This window comes from Apodemus sylvaticus, chromosome 5 (assembly GCF_947179515.1).
Source record: "Apodemus sylvaticus chromosome 5, mApoSyl1.1, whole genome shotgun sequence".
Classification (NCBI taxonomy): domain Eukaryota; kingdom Metazoa; phylum Chordata; class Mammalia; order Rodentia; family Muridae; genus Apodemus; species Apodemus sylvaticus.
This window is the reverse complement of record NC_067476.1, coordinates 45,013,142-45,032,423: the sequence shown is the minus strand read 5'-3', so window position 1 is coordinate 45,032,423 and position 19,282 is coordinate 45,013,142. Positions and strand designations below refer to the sequence as shown.

At 39.1% G+C, this 19,282-nt stretch overlaps 1 protein-coding gene across 2 annotated transcripts in view; it reads left to right on the top strand.

The window, feature by feature from the left end:
* Positions 1 to 17,898, top strand: part of Grb14 (growth factor receptor bound protein 14) — a 115,395-nt gene extending 97,497 nt beyond the window's left edge. For both annotated transcript variants that reach the window (XM_052182581.1, XM_052182582.1), the window contains 7 exons: positions 50 to 145; positions 6,189 to 6,269; positions 13,006 to 13,122; positions 13,212 to 13,284; positions 13,586 to 13,673; positions 15,979 to 16,072; positions 17,537 to 17,898. In XM_052182581.1, coding sequence (XP_052038541.1) covers positions 50 to 145; positions 6,189 to 6,269; positions 13,006 to 13,122; positions 13,212 to 13,284; positions 13,586 to 13,673; positions 15,979 to 16,072; positions 17,537 to 17,683 — 696 coding nt within the window. In that variant the 3' untranslated portion in view covers positions 17,684 to 17,898. The remainder of the gene's footprint in view (positions 1 to 49; positions 146 to 6,188; positions 6,270 to 13,005; positions 13,123 to 13,211; positions 13,285 to 13,585; positions 13,674 to 15,978; positions 16,073 to 17,536) is intronic.
* Positions 17,899 to 19,282: the final 1,384 nt, after the last annotated feature.

The following is a 19,282-nucleotide window of genomic DNA, read 5'->3' as shown; positions in this document are numbered from 1 at the left end:
TACCTTCGAGATATGCATTAACAATAAATAATGTGCTGTGGCCTTCTAGCCTAACAGAACAGGAGGGCCCCGGGACCTGAAAATGCTCTGTGCAGCAGAAGAGCAGAGCAGGACATGCTGGGTGACCGCCATTAGATTGCTTAAGGTAATCTCTCAGGACGGGTGTGGGCTTGTGAAATGCTCTGACATCTATGACTGTTTAAAGACCCATCTACGTCCCAATGTGAAGATGTTCCACTCATCTGTGTGGCTGTTAGAGAAAAAGAAAACCAACCACCACTGTCTTTAGTCCAAGAGATGAACATACAGGATAGCATGACTGCCCTAATCTGTGAGTCTTTTGTGTGTGAAATAGGTATTCTGTTTATAGAAGTGACTTTTTGCTGTTGGTCTCATATAGATAGGGGGTGTAGCTGACTGACAAGACTTCTTAAGTTTACAACTTAGCGCATGTTTGTGAAATTGCCCCAAACCCACAGGGAGTTGTATTGAAAAAAAAATTCCCCTTGGATATTGCTAATTGTAATTACTTTACATTCTATTTGTGTGTGTGTGTGTGTGTGTGTGTGTGTGTGTTCCTTGAGAATTTCCTACATCTTTTGATCATTTGATCATATTTGTCATCCCTCCCCCAACTCTTCCTGGTTCCACCCTGCTTCCCTTCTAATCCATGGCTGTGTTCTTCCACCCGCCCACCCACCTCCGTAAAGCCCAGTTTTTGCTCTGTGAGTGTTTTTAGATGTGTGGCTTTACCCTGGAGCCTGGTTGGCGCTCTTAAACAGCACTGACCCCCCCACCCCATTCCAGAAGAGACTGCTTTATTAACTGCTTTGTAGTTTAAAGAGTACTACTTAATTTTGAATGTTTTTGAAGCATATCTTATATACCATGTTGAAATGAAAGTCTTGTCAGTATAATTTGTTGATGGAACTTTTGAGGAGGGTTAGAATGTTCCAAAGGTAGATAATGATAAGGAGGACACAGATTGCTGTCTTCCAAATTGTGTTGAAAACACCTATTTAGGAGCCATTCAAATGGTTCAAAAGTAAAGGAACTTGTTCCAAACATGGCCTGAGTTTGACATCAGAGACCCAAAAAGTTGTCTTTTACCTCCATGTGCATATGAGAACTCATGCACGCGCAAATACACAATAAATAAATACAGAGATGAAAATGCAAACAAAAATTTTCAAAAGCACATTTATTTTAAAGTGTTTTTGTCAGTAAACTTGTTGCAGCTTTAATTTTCTCATTATTGAAAATGATCAACCATTTCCTTCTGAAAATACTGCTTTGTTAGTAATAATTGTGGAAATTACAAAAAAAAATGTGTTCATTGAAAAAGGCACAGTGCACAGACCATCCATATAGTCAGTCTCCATTGCTAGTGAGGTTCACAAATGCGTGGGTTATTACTGTCCTTAAATCTTGCGTATAAAATGGAAGTTTCAGCATATTCTGATACATTCTTTATAATTCATACTTGAGAACTGGGATGATTTGCCAATGTATAAATCAGGTGTATATATTAATTATATCATATCATATCATATAGCACATGTTATACTAATTATCATGTTTCATATCATTTAATATATTTGCAGAGAAAGATTTAGATAACTAAGTGTATACTAAAACTAGCCTTTTGCTGCTTTCAGAAATGAAAATTAGAAAAAACCTTTGTCCAGTTCGGAATGTTCGGTGCCCTTCATTTTCTTTCAGCTGTGGCAGAAAAAGAAGAGGCAGAGGAAGCTGACTCACTTCCCTCTTGGTTTACACTTGGACTAGGGTCTGGGACCTGTGTTCCTTCCTGTCTTTGTTATGGTGTTCTTTCTATCTTTAATGCTTTAACCCTTTCCTGGTACCCTTCATGGGCGTGAGACAGGAGCAAAGACAGCAGAGTAGAGAGAACTGGATCGTGTCATGGTAGGCGCTGAGAGAAGCTTTATTTTGTAGTTTTTAAGGTTTTCATTGAGTTCATCAAGTTATCTAAATATGAACAATTTGTGTTTCAGTATGTTATGCAACCATAACTTCCATTGAGGTTCAAAAGAAGGTAGCATTCTCGATAAGTAGCTTCTCCCAGGCCTTGGTAGCCACTGATCTGAGCTGTCTTTTTGAGTCCATCTACCCTGTGACTGGAATGATAAATGAAGCCCTCTACACTGCCATTTGTTTATCCTCTGATGGACCATTTTGGCTGTTTCTATATTTTGACTGGTGGTATGCTTGCAATTCTATAGCTGCCGAGTCAGAGGCACAACAGTCTCTGGAATGTGGTGGCTGGCCAGCCTAACAAATCTACAAGCTTATGGTTAAATGAGAGAGATGTGTCTAAAAACAAAATGGAAACTAATTGAGGAAGACTTAGGATGTGAACCTCTGGCTTCCAAATACATGCATACCTATACATGTGTACTCATCTACACGCAAAATCACACATGCATACCGACCTAAGCTGCACAGGAAAAGTTCTTTTTTTTCTTTGGAAACTACTCTAGTTATATAACGAAGTATAGAAAATCTGAGGCTTAGAAAAGAGAATCATTGCTTCCGTATTGCGCTGTATCCTGGTTAAATGTCAGCTCTTTCCGTTCCCATCAATTAGAACTCGGCCAGCTTCTCTCTAGCCTAGTTTGGTGCCTATCTGCCCCTCTGTGAGACAGGCAAATGTTGAGGTGACCCATGCCCTACCCCTCGGCCAGAGTTAAATGCTTTCTAAAGACCCCCAGCAGCACAGAGGCACTGCCAGGACTAGGGACAATACATCTTTGAAGAAAACCGTCTTATTAGTAGGTAGCTGGCTTTTCAAGGCTGATAAATAAAAGGTGGCCAGGCAGCATGTTTCTTGTGAAAGTGTTGGTTTGAGGTTACCATCTGTTCTCTAAAATGAACAGATCTAGGAATTAAGCTCCTCTGCGTTTATGAAGTTATTGTTGGCTTCAAGTTAAATTTCATTAGGGCCCCATTAATGTCACTCAAACTTTAAAGTAATTTTTAGAAGTAGAGACATAATTGGATAACGTGGTCGGCATAGAGGATTTCAAAAATGGGTGTGGGTTTGGATTCATGTTAAAATCAAAATCTTGAGAGCAGTTATTCTCCTACTCCTCTCTGAATTTTTTTCTTTTAAATTACCAAATATATTCACTTTGTGGGAATTACTTTAAGGACATAGTCTTCAGTAGAAAAATAGCTGTTCTGGAATGTTTAAATAGTATTCATTGTGGGGGTATTATTCTTTGATTTCAACTTTTCTATCCAGTTTCCATATTGGACATGACACCTCACCCTCAGTTCTTCTATCAGTTCAGGAAACAGTTTTGTGTAGGCATGCAGACAAGTGTTTCATAAGCCCACACTTGCCCGTAGGTGACAGTGCAAGACACAGGGCTTGGCCTAGGCAGGCAAAGTATATGTTAGAAGGTAGCCCAGACTGGAAAACCCACCCAGGGGTCTGAGCCAGGTAGGGAGACCCAAGCTATATTCTGGCCCCGGCTGAGGCCAGGTCAAGGCTTCCCAAGCCAAAGAGGCAGGTATCATGTATCTGATGGTTGGACATCAACTACTCCAGGAGGTAGTTATTGCATTGGTCACTCTTCTCTTCAGAGTGGAAAAGATGAGAAATGATGATCTTCAGCTTAGAGTTGATGGTATAATCTGCTTCCCCAATGCTGTTGTCCATAGAGTCCATGCCTGCCTAAGCCTTCCTGTCTAGATCCGCACTGTTTCTTAGCACTGCTGCCTCAGGTGCTGCTAGAGCCATTCAGAGGCAATTGCTGTGACATAAACTGGTGCTAGGAAAGAGGTGGAGGTCTATGTTAGAATCCACTGGCTAGGACCTAACCAGGGTTTATTGCAACTCCATGCAATACTAATATTTGAAGAATGTGAGGAAACAAATTAGTTAAGCTGTCTGTCCCATTGCTTTCTATCCTTTAGCAAAGTGGCAAATTCAAGGGGAAAGCAGCCATGTTGGTATGCTTGCTTCTTACACTGACAATCCTGGCCCACCTTCCCACCGTAGCCTTTTAGTTCATCCTCCACGATTCTGTCTCCTGAAAGTAAAGACACTGCCGTCCTTTATTTTATGGGAAATTGAACCTCTCTGCCTGAAATCAAGTGATTCCCCATAAATTGGATGCGTGAAGTAAAAAGAAAATGTCATAAGAATACCTAATTTAAAAATGGGCTGGGGAGATACTTCAACCAAGTAAGCGATTTTACAAGTGGGAGGACCAAAGTCACTAGACACGTGGAATCCCCGGAACCCACGTGCAAAAGGCCATGCATTTGTAATAGCAGTGCTGGGAAGGCAGAGGCAGGCTCGAGGCTACTACTCAGCCAGGTGTGCCCACCTCACAAGTTCTCAGAATGTGACCATTTTCTAAAAGGAAGAAGAAAAGACAGTACTCAAGGAAAGACAATGATGGTTGATTTCTGGACTACACTCTCTCTCTCTCTCTCTCTCTCTCTCTCTCTCTCTCTCTCTCTCTCTCTTTCTCTCTCTCTGTCTCTCTGTCTCTGTCTCTCTCTGTCTCTCTCTGTCTCTCTCTGTCTCTCTCTCTCTCTCACACACACACTCTCTCTGTTTCTCTGTCTCTCTGTCTCTCTGTCTCTGTCTCTCTCTGTCTCTCTCTCTCTCTCTCTCTCTCTCTCTCTCTCACACACACACACACACACACACAGTGGGGAGTGGGACAGACATAGGTCTGCATATGCATACATATAATTATTTACGAAGGATAATGTATTTACTATTAAGGGTTCTTCCATATAAGACTACATTTATAATTTAATTAATCAACAATGCAGTGTCTCAATGTATTTCTCAGTGATATTTAAGATGTGTAAGATTTTAAAAATATCACTGTCCCCAAAAGGGTAGTATCTTTCCCAGGTCAGCATCATCACCAGGCAGTGTATCAGTCAAAATGCTTATACAACAGTTTGGCACCAAGGCGAACTGTGACTTTTAGAGCTTTGCTCTGGTAAAGTAAACTAAAAGCTTCAGGTCTAAGTGAAAACACTGCCTTTTAAAATGTATCTTTTTATGGTTCTGAAATTAATGTTTCAGAAATTTGGTTGCTTACTTGTTTCAAGGGAATATTATCCCTGTATTTCCCCCAAAGCCTTCCCTGGTAGCCTGTCTGGGTCTCTGGCTTATAGCTTGATTATTCCTTACTTTACAGCTGATATCCACTTACAAGTGAGTACATACCATGTTTGTCTTTCTGGGTCTAGGTCATCTCACTCAGATTTTTTTTCTAGTTCCATCTATTTGCCTACAAATTTCATGATGCCATTTTTTTTTACCTGCCTAATACACCATTGTATAAACGTTCCACACTTTTCTTTCTCCATTCTTTGGTTAAGGGATATATGTATTGTTCCCAGTTTCTTGCTATTGGGAGTAAAGCTGCTATGCACATCTTTGACCAAGTGTCCTTGTGGTAGAATGGAGTGTCCTATGGCTATATTTCCAAGAGTGGTATAGCTGGGATTTGAGGGAGACAGATTCCCAATTTTCTGAAGAGCTGCCATTTTGATTTCCATAGTGACTGTACAAGTTTGTACTAAGACCAGCAATGAAAAAATGAAATGGGAGGAAGCAGTCAGGTGGGTTTGTGGGAGCCAGAGGTGTCTTGGACACTGGGAGAGAACGTTCCAGGGAATCAACTTAGCAACACTCCTGGGGGCTCACAGAGACTGAGCAGCAACTGTGGAGCCTGCATGGCTCTGCACCAGGTCCTCTGATTATGTGTTATGGTTGTTGACTGGGTGTTTGGGGGACTTATGACATCGGGTGTGTGTGTGTGGGGGGCATGTCTCTGACTCATTTCACTTCTCTCAGGACCCTTTCATCCTACTGGGCTTCCTTGATGAGCATTAATGTAAGGGTTTGTGGCTGGTCTTGTATCTTGTGCTGTGTTTGGTAGATGTTTCTGGGAGGCCTGCTCTTTTCTGGGGCTAAATGAGGGTATAGATTTGGAGGAAATGGTGGGGAACTTGGAGGAGTAGGGACAGGGAAAGCTGTGGTTGGGATATATGTGTGAAGGAAAAATGAATAAACATAAAAAAGAAAATGTTTTAGTTCTTTGTCGTATTGATAATATCACTAATGAAGGTGTTGACATTCAATGAATTGATGTCTTGAGAACCTTTGTTTTTTTCTGTCTGTTCTGTAGTATGGCATGCAGCTGTACCAGAATTATATGCACCCATACCAAGGTAGAAGCGCCTGCAATTCTCAGAGCATATCACCCATGGTAAGGAACAAGGTTTTGAATCTGGACTTCATAAATACATTATTTACTGCTATATTACACTAAACATATAATGTCTTTACACTTTGCCTTGTGGTCAAATACAGAAATTCTGTAATATTCTCAAATTATGTGAAAAAGAAGGTTTGTTTTTGCATATTGTATATGTTCAGTCCATGTTATTAAAAATAAAACACAGAAAAATAGGAAACATTCAACAAAAGCCAATAATTTTATGTGTTAAAGTAAAATGAATTGAAAGACTTCTGTAAGCCATTCTGGGCCATTATGACATCTGATGATTAGGCAATAATAAGATAGTTTGCAGAATATTTTTCTTGACTTTGTGGATTATGACTTAAAAACCATTGGTTTGGATTGTAGAGTTATAGATTTTTTCAATATTAATTTAGTTTTGTTTTTGCCACATAAGATAGAATTATTTAGAATTCTGAAAGTACATTATAAATATCTAAGTTTTCCTCCATTCTGACTTTTTAATAATGATATTTTTTTTAAGTTCTAGGCCCTTAAAAATAGCTGCTTTCCAGAAAAATCACAAAACAGGAAGCCAAAACCGAGGCCATGAATGACATCAGTAAAGAACTGCTTCTCCAACTCTATCTTGAATATTCATTTGTAGATACATACAGACACAGGCAGCCGCCTACAGATAAACACAGTCATACACACAGAAAGACACACAGATACACACATTCTGCTCTCTTTTAAAACTTCAATTTCCTGTGCATTCACACAAAAATATATTTCTCACATAAAGTTTGCATTGTGCTCCTTCTGCTGCTGGACTCCCTGTTATTGAGTGCATTCAAAATTCAGACATACGTGCCTGTGGTACGAATTACGTAGTGTGAAATAATGTGTTTCCATTGAGGTTAAACAACATTCTTCATGGCTGTGGCCAAGGAAGGCACACGTGTCCCACGTGTCAGGTAGCAGATGAGGTGCCTGGCTCTAGGAAGGAAGCATGAAATGGTGCTGACTGGATCCTGATTGGACCGTAGAGGAAAAGCTCTCCAACTTTGTAGTTATGTTCCCTTAAGTTGTAGAAAGATAAACTTTTCGTCTTTGTATCATATTCTTATGAGCCTTAAAATAAGAGACTAAAGCATGTAATGAATTTTATAATAGCAATTTCTATAAGGTGGATGCTTTTACAGTTTGTCAGCATACTTTTATCTTCCAATCTATCTATCTCTCTATATATCATATTGAATTTTATTATCTTAATCCTTCCCTAAATCCCTGCAAATTTCTTTCAGAGACTGAAGTTATTAGGATGAATGTGTTAACAGCAACTAAGCATTTGGAGACAATTATTTTCTAATGTCCTTTTAATCATAAGGAAATGTTATAATCAAACTCCTTTCCATTTTCATCGCTGTCATTAACATTCAAGTATGGGGATCACTGTTACCTTTGTCTGTTGAAATTGTGTAATATGGGAAGTGCTGGCAGTCAAGGTATGTGTGAGATTTTAGTTACAGTGCTAATTGATCACTATGTATAGGAGGACAAATTCTGTAGTTGGGTTTTGAGACTAAGAGGGACAGAGGGACACACAGATGTCTGTGTGAGAAACACCTGTCCAGGAGGCAGGAGTTGTGATCAGAAAGGGAAGTGTTTATCACTTTTATCTTTGTGGTTCATAATTTCTGTGATGGAGACATAGAAGGTGTGGGAGCATTTTGTTTATTTTGGTGCCTATGGTTCATCCCACTTTTCTACATAATTGTGAAAACATCAGAGGTTTAGTGGATACCAGGCCCTATCTGTCCCCTACCTTAGCTGCTTTTCAATCAGGATCTACTGAGAGGAAGTCACATATAAAGGAGAGAATACTCAGTTACACACCCAAAGGGATGCTCTATGCTTTTCTCACATATACATTATGAGAAGAGAAATGATGAAAAATTTCACACACCATAATGAACATCATAGCTATAAAACTGCATATAGCTATCCTGCTTCATTGGCCTGAGATGACAATCAGCAGTAGCCATTTCAGGAGGCCAGATACACCTGGTTCTTTACAGGGTGAAGTTAGGATTCATGTGAAGTAGGGCTGCTGATAGGGCCCTAGCTGAAGTGAGGAGACAGGGTTAATTCACCCGTGTTCCTTCTATTCTCCACTCTGACCCTGACCTACACATTCTAAACTAAAGTCCATCCCCGTACCTCCTACTTTGTGGTGAATAAAAGAACCCTAGACAAGAACACAGCAAGTCAGTTAGCCCTGTTACCATAAGCTGACTGCATGGCTTTGGCTAGCCACTGTCTTCCTACTGTGCGTGATAAAGGGATTACTGTAGTCTTTGAGGGCAATCATATCTCCACTGTCCAGTGGCTCTGTAGGAATAAGCTGAAATGACAAGGCAGGAGAAATTCCACGGCTTCTTTGTAATGAGGAGGCTATATATGCATCCAGTTCCTTCAAATGGGAGTGGTGGACAGTGGCTGCTATGTGCCTTGGAGTTAAGCACCCAGAGTGACAGACACATTATGCAACCTGCACTAAGGAAGGGGTGGATCTGATTTCAAAGTCTGAGTTGTAAAACCCAAGCTGGTGGGTGCCTGAACCCTTCTTCTTTGGAAGGAAGAAGGCACAGCTATTACAATCATGGACTGTATTTCTTGAGGGAAAGGCTCATTCATCTCTAGAAGAATGGGTGAGAATTTGAGGCAAATATTTGCGAAATCCAACCGGTTCTGAATGTTATCGACATTGCTTTCCTATGTGAAGGAAATTGAGCTGAAAATGACCTTTCCAGTCTGTCAAACTCTGCTCCGCTTCTTTTTCTTTGTCCACTAAAGGTAAACTATTAATTTTTCATCCACCCCCTGCCATTCAGAGGAAAACATTTGCTGTAATACTGTTTTCCCACAGCATAGTTTCCATAGCAAATACAAATGTCCTCCATTTGTCTTGTAATCTCCTTGCATTAGCCAGATAATTATGAACATTGGATCTTGTTTCACATCCTTGTCTAGCATATTTCAGGGAAGAAGAAGAAGAAAAAAGATTGTACTTGTGTCTCTTTCCTAACATCATTTTTATGTTATCAGGAACTTGAGAGTACAGAACCTCTCTTGGCGTGTGGAAATAGAGATATTATAAGGATCAAGCTATCATTAGGATCGAGACCAGTTACTCTGTGGTTGAGGCAGGTAGATGATTTTCATTAAGGTCGGCAAAGCAAAGGCATATCTGACTGGTCCCCAGCCCGGCACAGAAGATCACGGGGTGAGAAGGGCAAACTAAAGTGTGACAGCAAATAGAGATTACAGAGACAGCATCTGCCAGGAAAGAGCAGCTGTCAGTAATAAAAACTCCTGCAACAAACAGGAGATTGCATGTGGGTCTCAGGGATAGAGGGGAGCCGTAATAAGACTGCCGCTCCTCTCTCGTGTTTTGCAGGGAAAATATCAGATGCTAATAAACAGGGGTGTGTGATGCAGTGATAAAGAAACCCCAAATGTTTTTCTCGTGGATAACATTTTGTTTGAAGTTCACACGTGACCACAGTCTGTTGGCTGAATCCTCAGAGAGGCTTGGTACTCTCCGATGACCCCGTGAATGGCCCCGTGTGCAGTCCGGCTTGCCTTTACCACCATGACTCCATTTTGACTTCCATTCCTCTAATAATTAGTAGAAAACAACTTAAATGCTTCTATCGTGTGGCATTTCCTTTGCGAACATTTTTATATCGTTTTCCTGACTTATGAAGGCAGCAAGGCTCTTGACTAGAGAGTTTGACAACTATTTCTCTTGACTAGGAAAGAGTGATTGAGATTCTTGGCTAGGAAAGGTGACATACTTTTTTTTTTAGACATTTATTTTTTAATTTTTTTATTTTTTTGAAAAGCATGTTTTTTATTGAAAAAGGAAGTAAAACATTTTATGATAAAATTGAAGATTTACATGGAAAATATTTCTGAAAAAATAGAAGAGATATATAGAAAAGCATGTTAAAATTTACAATTTTCATGGAAAATTTAAGAGTAAAGTGGTAGACATAAAAAACACTGCTAAATTAATTGAAAAAGGAAGTAGAAACATTTTATGATATAATTGAAGATTTACATGGGAAATATTTCCAATAAAGTTGTAGAAAAATGTAGAAAAACATTGAAAAAAAATTGAAGATTATCATGGAAAATTTTATATAGATATAATAATGGTAGTTGTGAGATAAAAATCCTCCCAACCCCGTAAATGAAACTACAATCCAGGCATTAGTTGATTTATTTTTAGAGGATATGTTTAAAAAATATTAGCAAAGGAACTATGACCTTTTATCTTTAGGACATTCTTGTTCTGTGGTGCCAGCTGGGTTCAGGCTTGTGTCTGAGCCTCCCACTTTCCCACATGTCTCCCCACAGAGGAAGTTGGTGGGGCCTAGATCTGAATTATCATTCTACTGAATTTTGCTTTCTGAATAAAATCAGAATTGCTGCACTAAATCTTAGATGTTCAAAAACAAAGGCGTTCAAGTTTTTTTTTTTCCATTATAAAACATGGGCACTTTGATTCAGCAGCAGTGATACGATTTAGAATCATAACACACAGTGAAACGTGCAAGGTTCTTAGTACTTTTAAATTCTTGATATCATACTCTTTAAGTTTCAGAGACAATAAATCACCATTTCCTGGAATTCTCAGAAACTTCAGAATTGAATTTATTTTAAGGATATTTCTAATAATCCCCACACTATCATATTTCAATAGCTAAAATTCATGTTTAAGGAAAGAATATGTATATTTCAAATTAAGAATAAAAACAAGACATGAATACAAATTCTATGGATATATACTTATATATACCTTGCATTGCTGTGAGTTTTATTTTCTTTAATTATTGATTCTTTGTGAGTTTCTCCTCATGTACCCTAATTCCACTTATCTCCCCTTCTCTTCCTATCTGTCCTCTGCCCTTGCAACCTCCGAACTAAGAGCAAAGAGAAAAGAAAATAAGTATAGAAAAACAAACTAGAGCAAAGCATAGAAAACATCTAATCATGGAAGCTGTACTGTGACATGGCGTGGTCCACAGTATATCCTTTTGTGGGCCACACTTCTCCAATGGGCAGCAGAGCAGAGCTGATTCTGCTGGTGTGGCTGTGGGTGAGCTGGCCCTGAATGCATGAGACCGGGAGAGCTGGCCTTGCTACTTTCCAGCTGCACATTTGGTGGGCTAGCCAGGGCAGTGCTGGAGAGCTTGCTCTGGTGGTGTAGATGCAGGAGAACTGGCGGGCTGACCCACTCAGCTACCACGCAGGCCCAGATCCAGGGCTTTGAGTTGGCCCATCCCAAAATCTACCTAATCTTTGAACTGCAAGAGCATGTGAAAGGGCAATCTTTTTTAGATCCAAAGTTGTAAGACCCACATGACACAGGGCAACACCAGGATAACTGACAGGATCCTGGGGAGGTCCCAATTTTGATGGTGAAGAAGTCAGAGGCTTCAAATCAGACTAATGGCTCATTGTAATGAACAGATTTGCACATAAACATGGGTGGACTAACAGCTACACTTTGGGTTAGCTATGAGATTTAAAATAAACTATTCCAGGCTGGAGAGATGGTTCAGCTGTTAAGCACACTGGCTGCTTTTCCATAGGATCCAGGTTTGATTTTTAGCACCCACATCATGACTCACTAATCCTCTGTAACACCAGTCCTGGGGAATCCAATCTCCTTTTTTAACCTTCCCAGGCACTACACATGTATTGCATAGACATACATGCAGACAAAACACATAAAATAAAAGGATATTTCATAAGTAGTTGCACTTGACATTTAATTGGCAAATTTTAATGCTTAGAAAGATGAAGTAATGGATCAATAGACATTTTACTGTCTTCCTAGGAAATACAAAGAGCTAGCTCCTTTCCAATCTTTTCCCAAGTCCATACATTCAGCATCCCCTTCAGTTGTCTTGACAGATAACCGCTGGACTAGTGAATGGATATGAGATCACCATTTTACCTCTTCTGTATATTTTTAACTTTTAAATTTTAGATTGGCCACATCTGAAATCCTGTAAGAGGCCCAGCTTGGAGAAAGTATCAGAGAAACCAGATTTGTTAAATACGGGGGCCTATTTTCTCCAAAGGAGACAATGACTGATGCCTGGCCACCCAAGGCAGGACTGGATGTTGCCTAGCAACCCATCATCATTTTGCTGTTCTATGGAACTAGCTTTCACAAATCCCCCAATATCTTGTGCTTAGTTCCTAGGTGACTAGAACCCGAGAAATGGTACCATGTATTTTGCATCCTCTATCAATAGAATCTATCCTGATGCTTCCTCTTTAGGCTCTTGCCCTGAGCACTGTCAGTCAACAGAACTGATCCTTGTTATACAGGTCTCAGGTGCTTTGCTGCTTCACAGGGGAGTGTCCACGTAGCTATGCCTAGAGCTTTGTTGTGATGAGTGCCACGTGGAAAACTCTTCCCAAAGTCCTACTGTGATTAAATGTGTAAGAGAAATAAAACCATTAAGTCAGATTGTGGCAGTTTGCCCCAGTGCTAAAGTGGTGCTGACTAGAGTTTCATTCTTTACCTAGTGCAATCATTTCCCTGCACTTACAGGGTTCCTGACACATGCTAGCCCAGAATGGACACATATGGCCAAGTCCAACATTGAAGTTTAATGATGAACTAACTATATATTGGTAGTTCAAATGTTTATGTTTGATTGTTTGTATTTTTCAGAGAAGCATATCAGAGAATTCCCTAGTAGCAATGGACTTCTCAGGTCAGAAGAGCAGAGTCATAGACAACCCCACCGAGGCTCTTTCAGTTGCTGTTGAGGAAGGACTCGCTTGGAGGGTACCAGTAGCTTCATTTTTTCTCAAATGTTCATGATTTGAGTCATTTTATCCAAGAAGTTGAGTTTTACTTTTTTTTTTCTTGCTCAGAAAAAAGGATGTTTACGCCTAGGGAATCACGGGAGCCCCACTGCACCCTCCCAGAGCTCTGCTGTGAACATGGGTATGTCTGCTCTCAGTCAGATCGCTCCTCCTTTCTCTTCTTCCTCTTCCTCCTCTTCCTCTTGGTTTTTGTTTTGTTTTGTTTTTGTTTTGTTTTTTTTTTTTTTTTGATTTTTCAAGACAGATTCCCTCGGTATCGCTTTGGCTGTCCTGGAACTCCCTCTGTAGACCAGGCTGGTCTCAGACTCACAGACATCCTCCTGCCTCTGCCTATGTTCCTTTAGATACAGTCCCATGGGATAGGATGGGATTGCATGCAGTGAAATCATGATCATGTCAGACAAACCTTTGTCTTCCTCCAGCTCTCCATCGGTCCCAGCCGTGGTTTCACCACAGAATTTCTAGAGATGAGGCTCAACAGCTGATTATTCGGCAGGGGCCTGTGGATGGGTAAGTCTGATATTTGCAGTCTGAGTGATCATGTTTGGAATTTTTCTATCTATGAATGATAATTACTTAGCACATGCTATGAAATTATAACTGTGCCTTATCACACAGCAGAAGCACTTTTGTTGTCATTGTATTCTGTCGGTGTTTAATATTTGTACACAAAATGACCAAATAACAGGATACTTTATCCTCGACTAGTTAGCATTAATATTCACTTTATTTGTGTGAATTCTATCATCTCAGACACTAATGTATGAGTGGGGGCAGCCAAGTTTGTTTGAGATGTCAATTTGGTTTGCACATATAATAGGTATGATGCCAAACAGATTTCATAGCATGAGGTTGTCCTGAATTGGGTTTCTTGGGTATGGTTCAAAATACATTAATTGAAATGCTTTTTCTTATATATTTTGAATTCTTGCCTTATTTGTTTTAATAAATATTTTAATATCTTTATTGCCCTTTGTAAAATAGTGTACAACTATAAAATTACTTTTTTGGTGATATCTCATTATTTTTAATGGGTCTTATAGAATATAAGAGAGGAGGATTAAAAGGAGTTATGGAGCATTCAAATCAGAAGGCTTTTCTGTTTTGTTTAGTATATTACATCCACTTTGTATAATTCTAGCCAGATTTCTTTCATAACTGCAGAGCAAATTAGGGGGTTGTGTTGGTGTTTGAAGAAGGGAGAAAGCAGGATCCATTTAAGTAATCAATGGTGATGGGATTTCATTGAGTTGTTTGATGCTGATGTTCAGATAAAGATGCATATTTGCACATTTCACTAGACTCTAAGAAGAGATGTGGCTATGCCTCTCTACGTGAAGCACAACTTTCGTGACTATAAATTTAGTGAACTCCAGTCTTACTGAGAACAGACCAAGAGAAAAAAGTAAATATATAATAGAAGATTACAATTTCCTTAATTTTGGAGTCAAGTGTTTATAGATTAAAGAAAATAATTGACCAACCAATACCCCCAGAGCTCCTAGGGACTAAACCACAAACCAGAGAGTACACATGGAGGGGCCCATGGCTCCAGCTGCATATGTAGCAGAGGATAGCCTTGTCAGTCATCACTGGGAGGAGAGGCCCTTGGTTCTATCAAGGCTTGATGGTCCAGCATAGAGAAATGCCAGGACAGGGAATCGGGCGTGGGTGTGTTGGTGATCAGGGGTTGGGGGGATGGAGTAGGGGGGTTTTGGAGGGGAAACAAGGAAAGGGAATAATATTTGAAATGTAAATAAAGAAAATATCTAATTAAAAACAGAAAATAATAGAATAAAGAATAACATTCGAGTATGTTTTTTAAAACATTTTTTCTTTTTTATTTCTTTGGAAAGATGTGATGGTGACAAGTAGCCCACTAGGTGGTAGTGCTGATCTTCTTGGGAAGAGAATTACAGCGTTCTTTACCACTGAAATGCCCTTTTGTCCTGTCCTCCAGTGATGTAATCTCTGAGCCTCACACAGTATGCATGAAATGGATGCTTTCCTCAGACATTGGCTGCCTCTTTGCCCAGGCACAGTGAGATTAGTATTGGAGTCAGCATAGGGACATTTACACAGTGTGCTTGCCAATAATTAATACAAAACGGGTTTTATACAGCACTGCCAGGAAATACGAATCCCTGCCTGGTAGTCTTTTTTCCCCTAGGCCATTAGGTCACATCTTGCTTGTCTAGCCTGACATTATAAAGGTTTTCTACTGGACTCTTCAAGGTTAAAGTGCATATTGTTTGGATTATTTCTTTTACTTAAAACATTGTTACCTAAACATTTCACAAACAATTTTAAGATTAATTTGCTAGAACATATTCATTTCTTCCTAATGAGTTCATAGTGGTAAAAACAAGAGGATCCACTGCAGAAGAAGGGTAAAACCTATTTAATTCCAAATATGTTCCTCCTTTCAGGGGCCTGTCATGTCCTGTCAGTTAAAATAGCAATGCCCATTCTTTGTGATGAATGGTTATGAGAGAGTACCTAGTTTTTCAGTGAGAAAAGGACATAACAGAAATTATTGATGCCATTTTAACATTATATTGGCAGCCGTGATCACACAATCTGACAAAAGATTTGTGTATTTACCCTGCTATATCCATTAGTATAATGATAGTTTTACAGCGTAAGTTTATTACCTGTTGTTTGTCAAGTTGGATAATCTTACCCATTGACCACCTGGTAAAGGAGGCCAGGGCTATACCATTTATATGTATGCTTTCCTGATTTCTACATAAAACTATTTCTATGAAATCTAAGTGTGCAGAGATACATAATGGAATTCCTTTTCTCTCTTCAGAGTTTTCTTGGTACGGGATAGTCAGAGTAACCCCAGAACTTTTGTACTGTCAATGAGTCATGGACAAAAGATAAAACACTTTCAAATTATACCCGTAAGTAATTGTGACTTCAGGTTCTTGTATTGGAGATGTTCTTAATGCATATGCTTTGGGAAACTTGGGGTTTCTTTTGTTCCTTTTATTAAATATAATTTGGAAGCTTGTGCTTTGACCGAAGTTAAGTTTGGCAGAAATGGTTTTATGAACCTGAATTAATATAAGAAATACAGGAATTGCAAAAAATTAAATTTCCCCCTTTTCCATGAAATATGATTTAGTCATATTGTATAGACCTCATGCCACCTATTGTTACAAGGCCACTAAGAAATCCTTCCATGAATGTCACTAACAGACTTTGAAAAAGCAGTGCTTGAAAACCGCTTTTGCCTCCTTCCTCCTCTCAAAAATATATGACTTTGTTGAAGTTTCCTGCTAACTTCTTTTTAGCCGGATGAAATCACGGGTGCTGTATAGCTGGTGCACATTTACATTGTTCTTAGAACATTAAGAAACATCTTTGGCATAGCCCTCTTTCGTGTTTCTCTTGCATTGCTGCTGTATCTCTCTCTCTCTCTTTCTCTCTCTGTCTCTCTTTCTGTCTCTCTCTGTCTCTCTTTCTGTCTCTCTTTCTGTCTCTCTCTCTCTCTCTCTCTCTCTCTCTCTCTCTCTCTGTGTGTGTGTGTGTGTGTGTGTAGTGCATACTAGTAGCTTGTGAAGTTGCAGAGATTTGTTTTGTACGACTGCTAGAATGCTAGCAATTTCTTTCTAGATGCCTCTTTCTGGATTTTTCCAATAGTTTTCTAAAGTGTCCTCCCTGATTCTTTGATTTTTTTTAAAATTATATGATCAACAACCCTAGCAAATATAAATTTAATAATAATTTAAAAGGATCAAAGAACATCAAGTGAAATCATTCGCAGCTTTCTGCTTAGTAAAGAGTACAGAATACTCTCTGAGCACAGGCAATAGTTGTGCTATACAGAGCTATACAGAACAGTGTGAGAACTGAGAAAGAAACAGACTGCCTGGGGCTGGAGAGAGGGCTCAGCATTTAAGAGCACTGACTGCTCTTTCAGAGGTCCTGAGTACAAATCCAAGCAACCACATGGGGGCTCACAACCATCTGTAACGGGATCTGATGCCCTCTTCTGGTGTGTCTGAAGACAGTTACAGTGTACTCATATAAAATAAATAAATAAATAAATAAATAAATAAGTAAATAAATAAATCTTCCAAAAAAAAAAAAGATGAAGAAGAAAGAAGCAGATTGCTTACCCAAAGAGCAGACGCTACTTTGGAATGTAAGTAATGCCAGGGAACGTAGACATGATGATGTTCTCATTGTCCTTAGTGTTATATACTAAGTTAGTTGTTGATTTAGGCTTACGAACACATAATATCACAGGGACTACACTTGGTCTTCTAAGTAGTTGATCCTCTTCTTTGTTATATTTTATATTTTTGCTTATTTGTTCATTGGAATTTCCTTTTATTAGTCTGTTGCTTCTTCTCTTGAAGGTGGAAGATGAAGGTGAGCTGTTCCATACCCTTGATGACGGCCATACAAAGTTCACAGATCTCATCCAGCTGGTGGAGTTTTACCAGCTCAACAAGGGGGTCCTTCCTTGCAAGCTGAAGCATTACTGTGCTAGGATGGCTGTTTAGCCAAACTGTATGTGACTCATTAAACTATGGAAGGAGAAGGATACAAAGAAGAATGATTAGAGAGAGAGAGAGGGAGATCACAAGGCTGAAAACAAGTCATGGTGAAAAGAAGATTTCCCTGAGGGTTACAAAAAAAAAATAGGTCACACATTGCAAATTAGTGAAAACTTGGATTCGTATTACACTCAATACTTTAAATTTATTAGTTAAAATTAAACCTTATTAAAAAATAGACTTGTGTTCTTGTGTGATTTTACACGACTATGGGGTTTTGTTAAATGTAAAACTTTAAGCACTTACTTTAGTCTCACCATGAATTACAAAAGGATGCTGGGGTGGATATGCAGGGTTGCAGGCACATACTTATAGCTTCAGTGCTGATGAGATCAAATCCAGACTAGGTCTCATGGGAGACCCTGACTCAATGAAAAAGTGGTTCTATCTGCTTGAAATCCTGAGTTTGATCCTCAGCACAGCCAAAAATGAAAGACATAAACCGCTTCACAAAGATCCCTTAAACACTTGACTTCAGCCATGCTACTTAAATGTATTAATAATTATGACCTACAACCTGTGGTTCTGTGGCTGGTCAATATTTCACATTTATCTTGTGTTCTAGTTTGCAGAATACTCTAGATCCTTTTACTAATATCCAATTATCCCAATCAGAGCAGGTAAAGGATTTCATTCTCTTCACGTCTTCCTTTAGCTTCTCACTGTGGTAGCTAATCAGTCTGCAAGCTTCAGGAACTGAGACACTAGCCTTCCTCATCAGCTTGAGAACCTTCTGGAAAGAAGCCTCCTCTTCCCCCTCCCTTTCCTCTTCTTCCTTTCCCTTGCCTTCCTCCTTCAGCCTCTCCCACTCTCCCCCTCCTTCTACTTTGTTTCTTTCTGTTTCTATAAGTTTTGTTCCCTTTTTGTGGGGATGATAATAGTTGTTCTTAAAGAAATGATGAAAAACAAAACCAACAGCAAACATTAATATATCTTTCATTTTTCTAACTGACCTTTGTATCAACATCGTGGGAAAGTTAAAGATTTCTTTAAAAATATTTCAGAAGTATATAATTTAATCTTAGATAACAGTGATGTATTTTGGTAAAGGAGCATGGGATATAATCCCAAGATGCTAATAAAATCAGCCATCTCTAAGAAATAATTATTGGTTGGATTTTAAAATGTCCAGCTTACTTTAACATTACAAACTTAACTCCTCAAGTACCTAAAACAGACCATTCTTCTGTTAAAGAATACTGACAAGTCTCTATGAAGACTTAAAGATATAGGTTCTTCAAGTTTCTCAGTTCCTCTTTATCTTCCAAAACAGGTCTAAGTAGATCTGATTTATTTCCAATTTATAAAACCCTTTGTGTTTTGGGTTAGAACATGTTCGTTCATTTTGTACACAAATAGATAATGTAAGATGATATAAAGTACACTGTTCACAATGCTAAACTCTAATCAGTTGGCCAATTTGCATTTCTCTTCATTATCTATGCTTCTGACTGTACTCATAATCTACAGAGAGAATTACTGAGGAAAGATTGGTGAAGAGAAGTCATTAGTTTTTATTCCTTCTGAAAATGTGTGTGTGTGTGT